The 15,978-nt window shown below is 37.6% G+C and overlaps 1 protein-coding gene across 2 annotated transcripts in view; it reads right to left on the reverse strand.

Moving 5' to 3' along the window:
* GALNT14 (polypeptide N-acetylgalactosaminyltransferase 14) overlaps positions 1-15,978 on the reverse strand; it is a 364,372-nt gene that overhangs the window by 164,015 nt on the left and 184,379 nt on the right. For both annotated transcript variants that reach the window (XM_016428013.2, XM_007476039.3), the window contains exon 2: positions 1,954-2,123. In XM_016428013.2, coding sequence (XP_016283499.1) covers positions 1,954-2,123 — 170 coding nt within the window. The remainder of the gene's footprint in view (positions 1-1,953; positions 2,124-15,978) is intronic.

Genomic DNA, 15,978 nt, shown 5'->3' on the forward strand with positions numbered 1-15,978 from the left:
TGTCTTCTCTACTTCACAGGTTGGTATGAGAACTAATGAGAAAGGACTTTGTAACCATAAAATATTAAACTGATATAAAATGTTTTATTAATAACAACAATAATAAATCATTTCTATTACTTAAAAGATCATTGTCATTAATATAATAATACTTATTATATTATTTATAATAGCAATTATATGATGATATAAAATTAGATTAATTCATAGTAATACTAATAATGATGATGATAATAGCTCTGTTTTAATAGTCTTTTGATTCCATCTGAAATTTCCAGTAAGAAATTCATCTACCAAAGCAGTTTCCCATGTCAATGGAATCACAAGTCCAAGAAAAAAAAAACTTATTATTGTGATTAGAAAATGTAGTTTGATTGTCAACATTCTTACATGGATTCAGGATGAATGGCTAGATCTGATACATAATCCCTGAGAAATAGACATTGAGCCAACAAGACTCTTAAGATATATTGATTCTGGGAGAAGCTGGGAGAACACACTCAAACTCAACAATTAAGTTATGGATCTAATTTTTTAAAGTGGTCTTGGAACATTGTACATAGCTGACATTCGATAAATATTTGTTAGCCCATTGGTCCCACATGTTGACTAGAGCACTTATCTCTTTTACTGCTAAGATCCCATGATTCAGGTCTGTTGTCAGAATTTCCAGGTAGATATTAGTGATCTTTGTTCTCTTTAGGGCACTGGCTAGTGGGAGAGTGTATTTTTTTTTCCTTTTGTGTGTTTTAAGGGGTCTGAAATTCTTATTAAATACCTTATCTTCTTTTAGTAGATTCTACCCTTTGAATAGAAAGAGGAAAAAAAGACTAGACTAAGAGCCAGAGGAAATGAATTCTAGACTCATCTCTACCACCAAATTAGGTGTGTGATCTTAGGTAGATCATTTTACTCTCATGGGCCTCAGTATTTTCACCTATAAAATGAAACAGTTGGACTCAAAAATTCCCAAAGTTCCTTTCCATCTCTGAATCTTATGATTCTATTAACTCCTTCACTTCACAGATCTCTAGACTACTGAGTAAGCATCCTTGACACCACTTTTTGATTATTCTTACTTTCAGAACAAATTTAGGTATCTAAAATGGGTTGAAAAAAAAAGAGGGTTAAAAACAGGCTGGTGGAATTCACACTAATGGCCAGTCAACTCAGAAAACAGAAAGAAGAAAACCAATAAAATGAGACAAACTATTCTGGAGGAGTCCAAAGGTTAGTGTAGGAAAATAGTAAGAAGTGATGCTTGAAAATAAGTTGGTGCCATATCATGAAGGGTCTTGAAGAGCAGTTTACTGTTTGTTTAGTTGCTAATGGGGAGGCATGGTAGACTTTGGAGCAGGGAAGTGATATAATCAATGTATTTTAAGGAAATGAATCCAATACTATATAGGATGCATTGGATAGGGGAGAGACTAAAAGCTAGAGGATGAATTAGGAAACTATTTTAATCATCTAAACATGAAAAAAGTAATGAAGTCTTAAACTAGAGTGAAAGCTGTCAGTGAAAATGGAAAATGTACCTTTGAAGAGTATATTAGGAAAAGCACTGAACTGGGTTCCAGAGTCTCAGTAGTGTTATTAAATCACCATATATACACACACACACACACATATATATGCATATATATATATATATGTTAAGTTATTTCATCTCTCTGAGATGTAGTTTTCTAATATGTGAAATAATAGTTATCATTGATATAGCATTTAGAGTGCCATCTAAAATGTTCGCATAACTCTTTTCCTCAAAGTTTCCCCATGAGTTTGACAGAGCTGGTATTACTCCATTTTATAGATGAAGATACTGAAATTTAAAGAGGTTCAATGACTTCCCCCCAGGTCACTCAGCTAGTGAGCAGCTGATTCAATTTGTTACCTCTTTGCAGTGATCAGGTGCACCAGAGGGAACCGAAGAGAGGCAGAAGGAGGAAATACCTGTCAGGGCGAGTGTCCCAGATAGCCCTGTTACTGGGGATCCGATCGCTCTCCCGCTGGTTGAAGGAGTACAGCTTATAGGGATCCTGGCCGACTTGCCACTTCTTGGCACTCAGGTACCGCCGCTCCTCAAACTCGTCCCACAAGTCACCCCAATCACTATCCAAGGCCTGTGTGACATGAATATGCACTTGGTGAGAACTGTTCAATCACCCCCCTGGCCTCTTCCTCGTTCCCTTGTCACCCAAACAGAAGAAAGACATCTTACATGGCTTACAGGGTCAGGAAGGCAGGAGGTGCCTTGTAGACTGTGGGGTCCTGGGGTTAATGAGGAGTTACCCATGTTGGCAATCCCTAGCCCATCCTTGGAAAGGGTAGTGATGGGAAGCAGTGGCCATCATAGGTGAAACTTCCATGAATTGAGACTCTGCACTATCCCTTCCACCCACCAATGCAAGCCCATTTCCCTGGTCTATAAAACCAGAGGGAAATGGGTACAAATGTAGGAGTAACTGATGGTAAATGAATATGAGCCATTTCTGGAGTTTCTCATTATAAGTCTTCAAGTCAAAGTCACCTGAGGTCGCTGACTTACTAGCTACACTTTCCCGGGCTCTTGGCCTTTTTAGTCAACCAACGCAATCAAGGAGATCTTTCCAATTTATCTCAGTTCAGTCAGGTTCCTCCCTATCCACACCCTTGCTCCAGCCCTAGAAAAGCTATATCAAGGCTACAAATGGGTTCTTTAACTTAATAGATGATTCAAAAAAAGGCTTTGTGCCTTTGGGCTACATTAGAACAATTTAAAAAATCAACAAATCATATTGCCAAGGCCACTAATTGATGATGGGACTCATCTCAATATATGAGGGGATTATAGGGAAAAGAAAGGTGTTTATTATTATTATTATTATTATTATTACTGCAATGATTATAATCATTGATTAACAACTTTCTTATTAAGTATTTGACTCTAAGTGCTTTACAAATGTTATCTTATTCAATCCTCATAATGACCCTGTGAGGTAGGGTACCATTATTATCATCATCTTATAGCTGAGGAAGCAGTCAAACAGAGGCTAAATGGTTTGACTATGGTCACATAGCTAGAAAGAAGATGGATTTGAACCCAGAACTTTCTAACTCCAGGTCCATCTGTCTATCTAATTGTCTTCAATTACCAATATAGATAATGGGGCGCTTATTCACATATCAATGCATTTTCTATTATCTATCAATCCATTTATCAATTTATCCAGCTGGATCTTATACAGACATTATTTTTTTTTACATGTTGTTAACTCCTTCAGGGTAGGCACTGTGATTTTTCATCACTATATCTCCACAGAATCAGCACAGTGTCTGATATATCATAAGTCCCTAATAAATGTTTGCTGACTAACTTAAATCCCCTATAATACTACTGGATTTATTTTCAGCTACCTGTATCCCAAGAGGGAACTGATAGAAGCCAGTGCAAAGTAGCACAGTGAAAAGCATGTTGGTTTTGGAGTTGGGGGCCTAGGTTTGATTTCCAGTTCTGCAGCTTTCTACCTGTATGGTCTTGGATAAAACACCTGTCTCCAAAGGCATCAGGTCCCTTCTATATATAGGAAATGAATGGGTTAGACTAAGATGACTTGCGGGATCTTTATTAATTCTAAATCTATAACCCCATCATTGAGAGGGAGTTAGTTGGTGACTGGTCCATCCCATCAATGACTGGAGTTGTAGTCATCAAATCTCAAGGTGAAACCCACAAGAAAGATGACTCCCTGAGAGCTGTCCAGCTACTCTAGACAACCATTGATGATGGGTAACAGGGGAGAGAGATCCCAACTTATACATGCATTTCAGACCTAAGGAAAGTTGTGACCTTATCTAATAATTGATCTCCCCCTCTTTGTTAACTCCTCTGAGAACCTGGGTTCTCCTGCTAATAGCACAAAATGAGGCTTTTGAAACCAGTGATTTTTATCCAATAATGGGTTTTATTAATGTTGGACGATAGAGCTATTGTATTAATGGGCTTAGGGGAGGGGAGAATGTGGGTGGATTGAGGGCAGGGAATGAGTGTGGTACTTCCTGGAGGCTGTCCTAACATTGCACTGGGCTGCATAGGAGGGGATGATTCTTAATTCACAAAGCTGTCACCACTGGTCAGAATCATATATAAAAAATCATACAAATATTGTAAGGCTGGAAGAAAACTCAGATATCACCTAGTCCACCTCTGTATTATATGGCTGAGGAAGCTGGGGGGACTATGTGGGAAGAGATTTTCCCAATTGTTAACATCAAGGATTTTTTTGCTTTTTAAAATTTCATAACTGTCACTATAATTTTGTCTCCCAGAATACTGTTACTGCCCTTAATGATTTCCCATTACAGGCATACCTGAATTAATTTTATTAATTGGGTTCCTGAAAACATGGCATTAGGGAAAACTGCATCACAAGAGTCAATTAGTTATATGAAACCATTGTCTAAGTGTATACAGTAGGTTAAATGACATAGGAGCACAGATTGGCAGCTCCGTGGTGGGATTTGTGTTAAAATGGATTTCCGCATTATTGTGAATTCATATTGTTTAGGTCCATGTTATGTGGGAGAAGGAGAACACACTGAAGGGGATAGCAAGTTAGTCCTGATGCCAGAAGACCTAGGTTCAAGAACTGCCTATGGGGGGCAGCTGGGTAGCTCAGTGGATTGAGAACCAGGCCTAGAGACAGGAGGTCCTAGGTTCAAATCTGGCTTCAGCCACTTCCTAGCTGTGTGACCCTGGGCAAATATTGACTCCAAGATGGAAGGTAAGGGTTTTATTTAAAAAAAAAAAAAAAGAACTGCCTATGACAGATTAGCTTTGCAAACGCTGCATGAATCTTTTTAACTGCTCCATGTCCCTAGATGATTCTCAAAGACTACATATTACAGCCATGTTGGCTATCTGCATTGGTGAGCAATTCAAAAGGCTGCTGTTATGTCTATAGTCCATGGGTGGCTCAGGAGGCACCAGAAATTGGACAATAGGGCAGACATACTAATGTGGAGAGGAAGGAAGGAAACAAGCATTTAAAAATATATTATTTAATCCTCACAACACTGGGAGGTAAGTGTTACAATTATCCTCATTTGATAGCTGAAGAAACTGAGGCAGAGTTCTCTTGGGTTGCATAGCTGGTAACTGTGTGATAATAAATTTGAACTCAGATCTTCCTGACTCCAAGCCCATTACCCTATCTACCACACCACCTAGTTCCCTGAGGGTCCAAGGAGAAAGGACACTTAACTAAATGGCCCTTTGACTTGGCCTGAATTCCCAAAGGACTACATCCCCACTCCTTGCAGGAAGCCAACAAAGACAGCTTGCTGTTTTCAACTTTAGGGATAATGAGGCAAACCACTCCCCACTCCCACCCGTAGAATCTGTTTCCTTCCTCAGAGGCAGTACCAGAGGCACCCTGAGCTCAGCTGCAATTCAAACCCCAAGAAAGCTCTCAACAGCAGCAATAATATTGGCAAGAGAAACTGTAGAAACCAGTGAACAGATGACAAAAGGAAGCAAAATATTGCCCCCAAGTCATCACTTACACAAAGCCCCTTTTGGCCCTGCTGCTCTGGGACCCTGAAGTTAGCTTCCCTGTACTGGGAGCTTCAAGGACCTTCCCCAAGAATTAAGCACAGTAAAGCATCTTTAATCAGAGAAATTATCTGTGTTGAAACTCAAAGCAATTGTCATCCTGTTTCCTACAAAAAGGACACCTAAGAAACTGAGTCCTTAGAACTAAAGGGATCTTTTCTATTAATAGGGGATTGGGAGGAGAGGGAGAGAGGGAGAGAGGGAGAGAAGAGAGAGAAGGAAAAAATGAGAGAGGGAGAGGGAGACAGAAGAAAGAAACACAGAGAGAGGAAGAGAAAGAGGTACAGAAAGACAGAAGAAGAAGAAGAAGAAGAAGAAGAAGAAGAAGAAGAAGAAGAAGAAGAAGAAGAAGAAGAAGAAGAAGAAGAAGAAGAAGAAGAAGAAGAAGAAGAAGAAGAAGAAGAAGAAGAAGAAGAAGAAGAAGAAGAAGAAGAAGAAGAAGAAGAAGAAGAAGAAGAAGAAGAAGAAGAAGAAGAAGAAGAAGAAGAAGAAGAAGAAGAAGAAGAAGAAGAAGAAGAAGAAGAAGAAGAAGAAGAAGAAGAAGAAGAAGAAGAAGAGAGAAAGAGAGAGATGGGAAAAGAGACAGAGACAGAGGAAGAGAGAGAGTCTCCCCTGATGCTAGGTTTCATTAGTGAAATGCTCTAGAAGTCAGGAATGATATGTATCTGTCTCTATGGCCAAGAAAGATAGTTGTTGGATTCAGAGATGGCAGGGGTAAAAGCAAGACATTTGTTCATTCAGGCAAGTTTTGAAAATGGTAGCCCAACCTCCTCATTTGAAAAACTTCAGCAGTCCCTTGTGTGTTATGATGTAGTCTCCTGAGACTTGGAGTCTTCACTGTAACATATGCAAAATTAATACTTCAGAGCTATGGAGAGGGGAATTTGGGGGGCATTAAAATATGTAGTTTTAGAATGATATTGAAGTGCCACTGTACTCCTCCACCTCCATTGCCTACTGTACCCCCATAAGACCTCCCACTTTGGTTCCTTTCTTTGCCTCCATTATACCCTGATGCCAGACCCTGCCAGAGCACCAGGAATAGCCCTGGATTAAGGGGAGAGAATATTGAAAATAGGGAACAAAAGCCCATCTCCCTCTCTCCTCATCCAGAGAATGGATTTTCTCTAGAATCTGCTCAAGGCTCTGGAGGGCAACAACCTTATCTACTGGCATTCAGTGCTAAATTAGGAGCTCACTTCAGAGTCTTTCTATTCATTCCACATGTGCCAAATGCAGTACCTCTAAGTCCTAATAACAGTTCACACTTATAGAGCAGAGCTTGAAACACAGTCCTATGATGTCACTTTTGCAAGCATTACTGCCTCTATTTTGCATATGAGAAAACTGAGGCTCAGAGGGATTAAGTGGCCACAGAGGCTAAGGGCACAGGCTATTCAATACACACACACAGACACACATACTCTAGATTAGTGCAGTGTCTATTCCATTCTTCATGACTGGTAATTATAGCCCATAAAGAAATATTTCAATTCAATGACCCAACCATAAATATCCCCTGATTATATGTTTTATATGTTGAAGAAAATTTAAAAATATGTCCCCAAGTCCTATACTTCTAGTTCCTGAGAACTTTATTTCTTTAAAAATTTATTTTCCAAAGTCATGTGAAAAATGCTCCAAATCACCATGATTAGAGAAATGCAAATTCAATGAACTCTGTGATACCACCTCATACCTATTAGATTGGCCAATATGACAGTAAAGGAAAGTGATAAATGTTGGAGGGGATGTAATGAAATTGGGACACCAATACACTGCTTGTGGAGCCTACATATAACTATTCTGGAGGGCAACATGGAGCCATGCCCAAAGGGCTATAAGACTGTGCTTACCCTTTGGTCCCACAATACCACTAGTAGGTCTATATCCCAAAGAGCTCAAAGATAGAGGAAAAGAACATACTTGTATGAAAAAGATTTTTAGCAGCTCTTTTTGTGTTGGCAAAGAACTGGAAACTGAAGGATGTCCATTAACTGGAGAATGGCTGAATAAGTTGTGGTGTATGATTGTAATGGAATACTATTGTGTCATAAGAAATAACAAACAAAATGAAAACACACACACACACACACACACACTCACACACACAACCCCAGAAAGACTTATAGGATGTGAAACAAAGTGAAGTGAGCAGAGCCAGAACCTTGAACACAGTAAAAACCATAATGTATGGTGATCAACAATGAATGACAACTATTATCAACAAGACAAACATCCAGGACAATTACAAGAGACTCATGACAAAAAAAAGGGATATCCGGCATCAGAGAAGGAACAGACTGAGTCAGAATGCAAATTGAAACATACTATTCTTTATTTTATTTTCTCTGAGAATTTTCCTCTAGAGAAAGCAATAAATGTTCTCTTTTACAACATGATGAACATGGAAATAAATTTTACATGATAATATATGTACAAACTATATCATGTTACCTGCCTCTTGGGAAGGGGAAGGGATGGGAGGGAGAGAGAGAACATGGATTGCAAAATATTGGAAATTGAATATTGAAAAATAATATTGATATGTAATCTGGAAAAAAATTATTATAATAAAAATTACTGTCCAAGAATGTTCCCAATCTCTTTTTTGAAATTCAATCATTTCTTCTCCTTTTCCTTAGAGGGCTAAGAAACTAAGAACAAAAACAAGTCTGTAAAAAGTTTGAGGTTTGTTTCAAATAGATCAAAATCAGCCCATTAAAGACTAGGCACTGAGATTATGAAGACAAAAGTGAAAGAGTCTCTAACCTCAAGAAGCTTACATTTAATCAAGGGAATCAATGATCCAAGGTCATTTGGGAAGGAGATCTCTAGCAGCTAGGGGATTAAAAAGTCCTCACAGAAGATGGTGCTTTGATTTAGTGTGGAAGGGAAAAAAAGAGTTTCTAAAAAGAAAAGGTGGGGAAGAAGAACATTCCAAGCATAGGTAGTATGCCAAGCCTAAGGTCAGGAAGACCTGAGATTAAATCCAGACTTAGATGTTTACCTGCTGTGTGACTGCACAAGTCACATAACCTCATTTGCCTCAGTTTCTTCATCTATAAAATAAGCTGGAGAAGGAAATAGCAAACCACTTTCATATCCTTGCCAAGAAAATACCAAAAGAGGTCACAAAATATCACCATAACTGAAAACAGCTAAAGAACAAGTGTGTGTGAGAAACAACATGATAGTTAATTTTATTTGACCATTAAATTTAGGGAAAAGAGTAATAATGTTTAATGTATAATGAGATTACAAAGGTAGGTCAAAGCCAGATTGTAAGGGCTTTAAATGCCACTGGAGTTTACATATTTTATCCTTCAAAATTCTTTAATTTTACTTAGTTTCTTATACTGATTCAACCCTGATAATCCTCAACCCATTACCCCAAATGACACTCAATTTATTTTCTAGTCATATTTCTTTCAATAGGAGAGAATGAGAGAAAGCAATGAAATGGAAATAACTCCTAAAAGAGTAAGGAGACCTAGATTTTATTCCTGTCTCCATTACCAACTAGCTGTGACCTTATCCCAGCGGCTATATCTCTCTGGTCTTATTTTATCATCTTCAAGAGGAGAGGGTTGCAATTAGATGAGTTTTCCTGTCTCTTCCAGTATTAGCAAACAGGTTCAGAATTAAGTGATTTGCCCAATGCCACACATCTAGGAAATAATAGCAGGCAAACCCAAATTTGGACCCAGGTCTTCTAACTTCAGGTTCCATAGTCTTTCTGTTATATCAGAATGTTTCTTCTCTATAAGAAAGGATTTAGTCTGTCAGTACACCAAAATTAAGCTCTTGTCATGCCTCTCACTTTTCTAAGTTGTCATGTTCCCCAGGTGCAGACTTGGCAGATCCAGGCCCAAACCTAGCTTCTGAATCTATCTCACCATACCAAGATATGCTATGAACTTGGCATAACAACAGTCAACAGTGCAAAGGCACAACTATACTCAAGGCGAGTTCTGTTGTTGTCAATCTGTTACTGCCAAAACCAGGGACCAAAACTAGGAGTCAACTCAGACCAAAATGTCAGCTCTGAGAGATGAAAAATACCCACAGAAAACACATTCCAGCCAACATGGCTCTGTCATGAATAGCCTTTCAATCACCAAACAGAACTGGTTGTCCCCCTCTTTAATGCTGGACAAACTCTGTCTTGTCACTAAGCCAACTTTACCGTTGTTATAGCAATACTTTTTATATGGTTCAAGGCTGTATCTTGGCATTTTGGGTTGGATTTGGGTGTCTTCCTGCATAATGCCATGACTTCTTCTTACCCTTCAACAGAATACAGTTTTAAAGCACATGATGGGTAAATACATCATGTTATTCTTGGTTCCTATTTGAATGAATGGTCAAGAAGTCCATGGTATCTCTAAATTAGTGTAAAAAATGAAGTTATTTTATATATTAGAGTATTATCCTATATACTATTTAACTGGTATTTGTGAGTCTCAACCTGTGCCCAGGAACTAATCACATTCTAGGCAATATTTCTGTGCTTTAAACAGTGGGAGAAAGTTTGGACCCAAGAATTGTTTTTTAATAGTGTCCCCATGCTATGAGGGGCAGGGCTGAAATCCTATTTTCTTCATTGTAAGAATGGAAAGTTACAGTACTATAAGCAATCTGAGCTGTAAGGGGCCTTAGATGTTACCTTATTGAAATCACCTTCAAAAAGGGATTTCCTCTACCTACTTGGCAACTCACAAAGTAAATGGTCACTTGGGAAAATTCCAAAGCTCCAGAATTTGGGGGGAGGGTATTGAACGGAGGAATCATAAATTGAGATTTAAAAGTCACTTTATAGGTCATCTAGTCCAACACCCTTGTTTTACAGATGACAAATTTGGGACCCGGAGAAATATAATGATTTGCCCAAGGTTATACTGATAGTAAATATGAGTGGTGATGGTGTCCCATAATTCCTCTTCCCTGTAAATATGGCAATCCAAGATCTATCTGCCAACTATGAAAAGCCCACAGGAAAAAAACAAAAACAAAAACATTGAGCTTAGTTGAGCTAAACACCCTTTAAAAGTGAAGGATAAGAAAGAGGCAAACAAACCTATTGTTCATGCCAGGCCAGTGACAGGGAACAAACTTTATATCTGAGCTAGAAAATCGTCTTCACTCTTTCAGGGACAGCACATAAATTATGGATTATTAGATAAGATCTTCATTTTAATATTTCCACCATGTATTATCACCTCTTCTTCTCCCTAGAATTCTGTCTGGGGAGTTATTTAACTGATGTGCAAAAATCTAAATTTAATTTATTATGATCTAACTCACTTTAGAAGCCAAATTACCCTGCGCTGGAGAAGGCTGAAGTCAATATTCCTCTTGGTTTTCTATTTATCTTCTGCACGGTGTTCCATCCTTCTCCTTAGTATTCATTTTATCTCATGTGCTGGTGATAAATTTTAATTTTCCTCAGAATTAGGCAATTGCTCCTTCAATGTTGTAGTTTAATGGTTGATATTAATTATATGAAACAGTCACTTCTTAAAGAGTTTGATAGATGGAATGAACATATAATAGAGGAGGGGAAGGGAAAAAAAGCTATTTCTCAGACCAAATTAGAAGGCACATCATTCAAAGGCTGAGTTTATTCTTTCTGTCTTGCTTTAGAGCCCAGTGATTAGAAAAGGCTGATTGGAACCCATGTGGACAGTATAATCATAAGGTCAGATATTCAGATCTGAAAAAGACCCCCAAAAACATTTAGTATAACCTACTCATTTTATAAACGTGGAGATAGAGACCTAGAGTGGTTGTAACTTGCCTTAAGGTATCACAAAATAAGTAACAGAGTAGGGATTTTACCTGAGATCTCCTAACTCCATGTAAATAGCACTTTTTACTACCCCACATTGACTTAATGTGGCTTCCTGGAAAGTTTGCACAAAAAATAATTCTGGTGCTAAATGCTGTCACCTATTTACTGGGCAAATCATGTAATTTCTTTGGAGACTGTTTTTTCTTTGTCTTTGTATCCCTAGACTTAATACAGTCATTGGCACATTCATTTCATGATGGGAATAAAAATATTTACTCTCCTCACTCTAGTTCCTGACTTAAAAAAGGTTTGGATTTCTCTTTTCCCTGATACCTGGTGCACAGCAGACAATTAATAATAGCTTGATGATTGACTAACTGAATCTTAGGAAAAGAAAAATCTTAATTATTATGAAATTGGATTATACCTCTCCACAATTATGCAAAAAGTCTTTGGGAGTTATAATGGCCTAAAGAAAAATGTCTCTTGCTATCCCTTCACTATGCTACAGGTCTCTCTGAACTTGGCTATCTATACAGTTATAACTGGGAGGCCTTTCTAAATTTATTGATGATTTCTTAATTGTTGAATCTACTATCCTTTTCTCACTCCTCATCCTTCTTGCCCTCTCTGAAGTATTTGGCAGAGCCTTCCTGGATACTCAGTTCATCTCTGGGTTTTTCATTTCATGACCCAGCCCCAAATCAGCTTTCCAACCTCATGTTACACTTTGTGCTTCAGTCAAACTGATTTCTGTTTTCACATGAGAGGCTCCATGTGTCTTCATACTCATTATCCCCTACTCATAGAATACATTCTCACTTCAGTTCCACTCTTCATCTTTTGTTTCCTTAAAAGCCCTGCCCAGAAACTGAGTTCTATAGTCTTTCTTGAACCCCATAGTTGCTATTGCTTCCTCCCCAAACCTCACCCAAACCACCTTGTATCTATCTATCTTGTATATATCTATGAACACAAATCTCTCCTGATTAGACTGTTAACTTCTTGTAAATAGGAATTGTTTCTGCTTTTTTCCTTGTATCCCTGATGCCTAGCAGAGTACCTGGCAGATTGTAAGAGTGTAATCAATTCTTGAAGACTGACCATTCCTAATTGAAGTCTTTTTTATTATTATTATTATTGCAATCAGCTGCTATAACATGTATTCTGCAGAGATAACCTTTGAGAAACTGGAATGACTTTTATGATATAGTGTGATACATGCATGAGCAGAACTCCAAGTTTAGTCACCTATAATTATTTTGTAAACATTTATTTCTTTTTGAATATGCTGTGCCCTCCCTCATAAAAAGAATATAAGGTCTTTGAAGGCAAGTATTGATTTATATCTGCCTTTATGTCCCCAAAGTTTAACAAAATTCTTGGTACACAGTAGGTACCTAATAAATATTTGTTGATTGAGCAATCAATTGAAATGGAATTTAGAGGAAAGGTTGTCCTACTGGAAAGTATTTAGATAGGGATAGAGAGTAGTACCAGTACATAGCACAGTACCTGACAGAAAACAAGAGCATTATAAATGCTTGGTGCCAAGTGCTTTACAAATATTACCTCATTTGATCCTTACAATAACCCTGAAGGAAGGTGCTATCTCTATTTTGTAGCTGAAAAAACTGAGACAGAAAATTGAGATCAAGTGACTTGTCCAGAGACAAATAGCTATTAAATGTTTCAGGCTAGAATTAAACCAAGATATTCCTGATTCCAGTCCCAATGCTCTATTCACTATGCCACTTAGATGCTTCTAATTAGATATTTTAGGGATGCTTAAAGAAAGAGGAATTCAGTCACCTGGAACTAAGAAAAGAAAAAAAAATTCTAAGAAAGTCAGAGAAGGACCACATTCAACCAAAAGACTGACAGATGAAATTCTGTTATCTATTTTTCTATATAAATGCTTTTCTAAAGGGCTCCTCTCTGTTTCTGTCTTTGTTTCTGACTCTCTCTGTCTTCCTCCCATCCAGTCCCACTTTCTTCATGAAAGCAAAAAAAAAAAGTAATTTCATTACTCTTTAGAAAACTAGCTTTTAAGAAAATTTTCCTTAGTGTTGAGACAGGAAAGCAGTTTGGTGTTTTGGTGTAATGGAAAGCATGCTGGGATATGGAGACTGAGGATTTGGGCTTGTATCCTATCTCTGCCTTTTACTAGCTGTGTGACCTTAGCTAAAAGGGTCCTCAGAATCCAGCTGTTCAAATTCCCTTATGCTACAGATGCAGAAACTGAAGCAATGAAGTTATTCACTCAAGGTCACTTAGCTATGGTCTTTACATCATCAATACTTGAAAGCCATCTATTCCATTAAAAATACATTTTTCCCCTTATATGATTATACTCAGCTTTACAAGATATGTTATTATTGGTTGTAATCAAATATACTTTATATTTTAGAATATTGTATCCTCAACTAACCTCTCATTTGTAGGAGAACTGGCACTCTGATCCTGACTGATTCCTTTTCAAGGAATTCTTCTTTTCTGGATGCTTGTAGTAGTATTTTGTCTGCTTGTTTGTTAAGTTAATATTGAAGTTCTAGATTTGACTATAATATGACTGGATTTTTTTTTTCTTTTGGGGGTTTCTTTATGGAGATTCTCATTGGATTTCTTATATTTTCATTTTGTGTTCTGCTTCTAAAAGATCTGAGAAGTTTTCATTTCTAATTTCTTGAAATATGCTGTCTAAATATTTTATTATGGTTTTCAGGGACTTCAATCACTCTATCTTTTTATCTGTTTTCTAGGTTACTTTTTTAATAGCATAATAACATATTTTCCTCTCTTTTTCAATAGTTTGATTTGTTCTCATATTTCTGATAGTCTCATGGACATACTGATTCTATTTAGTCTGTTCTAATTTTCAGGTAGCAGATTACTTGAATAAGGTTTATCACTATATGTTCTAAGCTATTTATTCTTCTTTCAATTCCTCTGGAACTTTTATTTCATTTTCCTCTTCATTTCATTTCTTCCTACTTATTTATGAACTCCTTGTGAAAAAATCTATTTTCCCTCTGAATTTCTGCTCATAGTTGTTGTAAAAGAATTCTCTTCTTCTAGGTTTGATTTTCGGGTATCTCTGTATGTATAATAATTCTTTATAGTAGTTGACATCTATTTAATCATATCTTTAGCTTTATTTTCTAAATTATGGTTTTATGCCAAAACAAGTCTCCAACCTTGACCATGCATTTGGGTGAGATGTTATGCCTCAATTTGTCTTAGGATAGGTTACCTGAGACACTTACCTCCTTTGGGGATATGTCCATACTAACAGTACTGGTGGGTTTTATTCACCCTTACCTTGTCTGTGCTATCTTTGAAGTTCTCATCAATGGATCTTTAGGGCCCTTAATGGCATCTCAGAACAGAATAGTAGAGACCCTATAACTCCTAGGTCTGTGGTGACCCAGTCTTAGCAAGTTCACTGTCACTCCTGGTCACTTTCACAGTCTATGCTTTGGATTTCTGAACTCTTAAAGATTTTCTAGTTAGAGTCCTCAATCCTTGCTGCCTCTGCATCCAGAACCATGAAGATTACAGGTGTATATGGCCTGGTTCTGGCCCCTCTGGGAAGGTTTCTTGCTTATCTGTATTGGTATTGGCATTTCTGGCCATATACCTTTCCTATATTGCCTAAGGACTTGTAGGTGATGTTTATTGTTGATGGTATTTTTGCCCCCCCTTTTTTTAATGTAGCATAGGAATGGTTAAAGTCATTTACTACAGTATCTCATTAAATTTCTTTATTTATCATATATTCTCATGCTATTTTTAGAATAGAATAGAATAGAATAGAATAGAATGCTAGAATAGTCACATGGGGGCTGGCCTGTCTCTGACCAAGAAGTTATCCTCCACTGAAGGTTTCCTGGAAGGGCATGCCCTGGTCAGATCTATGCACTAAGATCATTTTTGGAATTAGAGAAGAAAGACACTTGAAACAAGAAGCCAAATTATCAGATTATTAGAATAGTCCATCTGATGAAGGCCTGAGTCAGGGAAGTAAAACAGAGAGGGAGGAGAAGGGGAATGGGTTTGAGAGATGTCATGGAGATAGAATTGCTGATAAAGAAGATTGGTGACTGTGTAGTTCTTCTACTCAAGACCTCCAAAGACTTTATAAAAACCTAGTCACACAACAGCCCCCAGGCAGAGAGAGCTCAGCAAAAATAATTATCATGCAGCTGATAAAGGAGGGAAAACACTTTAAGATAAGCAGTGCAGTGCATTATTACCCAGACTGGGAGGCCTAGAAAGAAGCCCTTGGATGACCTTTAAATTGATCAGCTTTTCTAAATGTGCAAAACTGGAATTACAGAAGAACAGGTCTAGGGGATACCCAAATCAGGCAAGGGGAAGTGAAGATGACTGAAGGGTATAGCCAGAACATGGAGGGTGATTAATTCATCAAACCTCCTATCTAGCTAATGGCATAAGTTTGCATTACAAACCAAGACAAATTTTTAAAATACTTTCTCTTTTCCCATATCCCACTGGCCCCTGAAATAACATCCATGCATCCTGAAAAACCTTTCTTTCTGAAGGCATCCCAAGGCAACCATTTCCCTAA

The sequence above is a fragment of the Monodelphis domestica genome, chromosome 1 (genome assembly GCF_027887165.1).
Source record: "Monodelphis domestica isolate mMonDom1 chromosome 1, mMonDom1.pri, whole genome shotgun sequence".
Taxonomy (NCBI): domain Eukaryota; kingdom Metazoa; phylum Chordata; class Mammalia; order Didelphimorphia; family Didelphidae; genus Monodelphis; species Monodelphis domestica.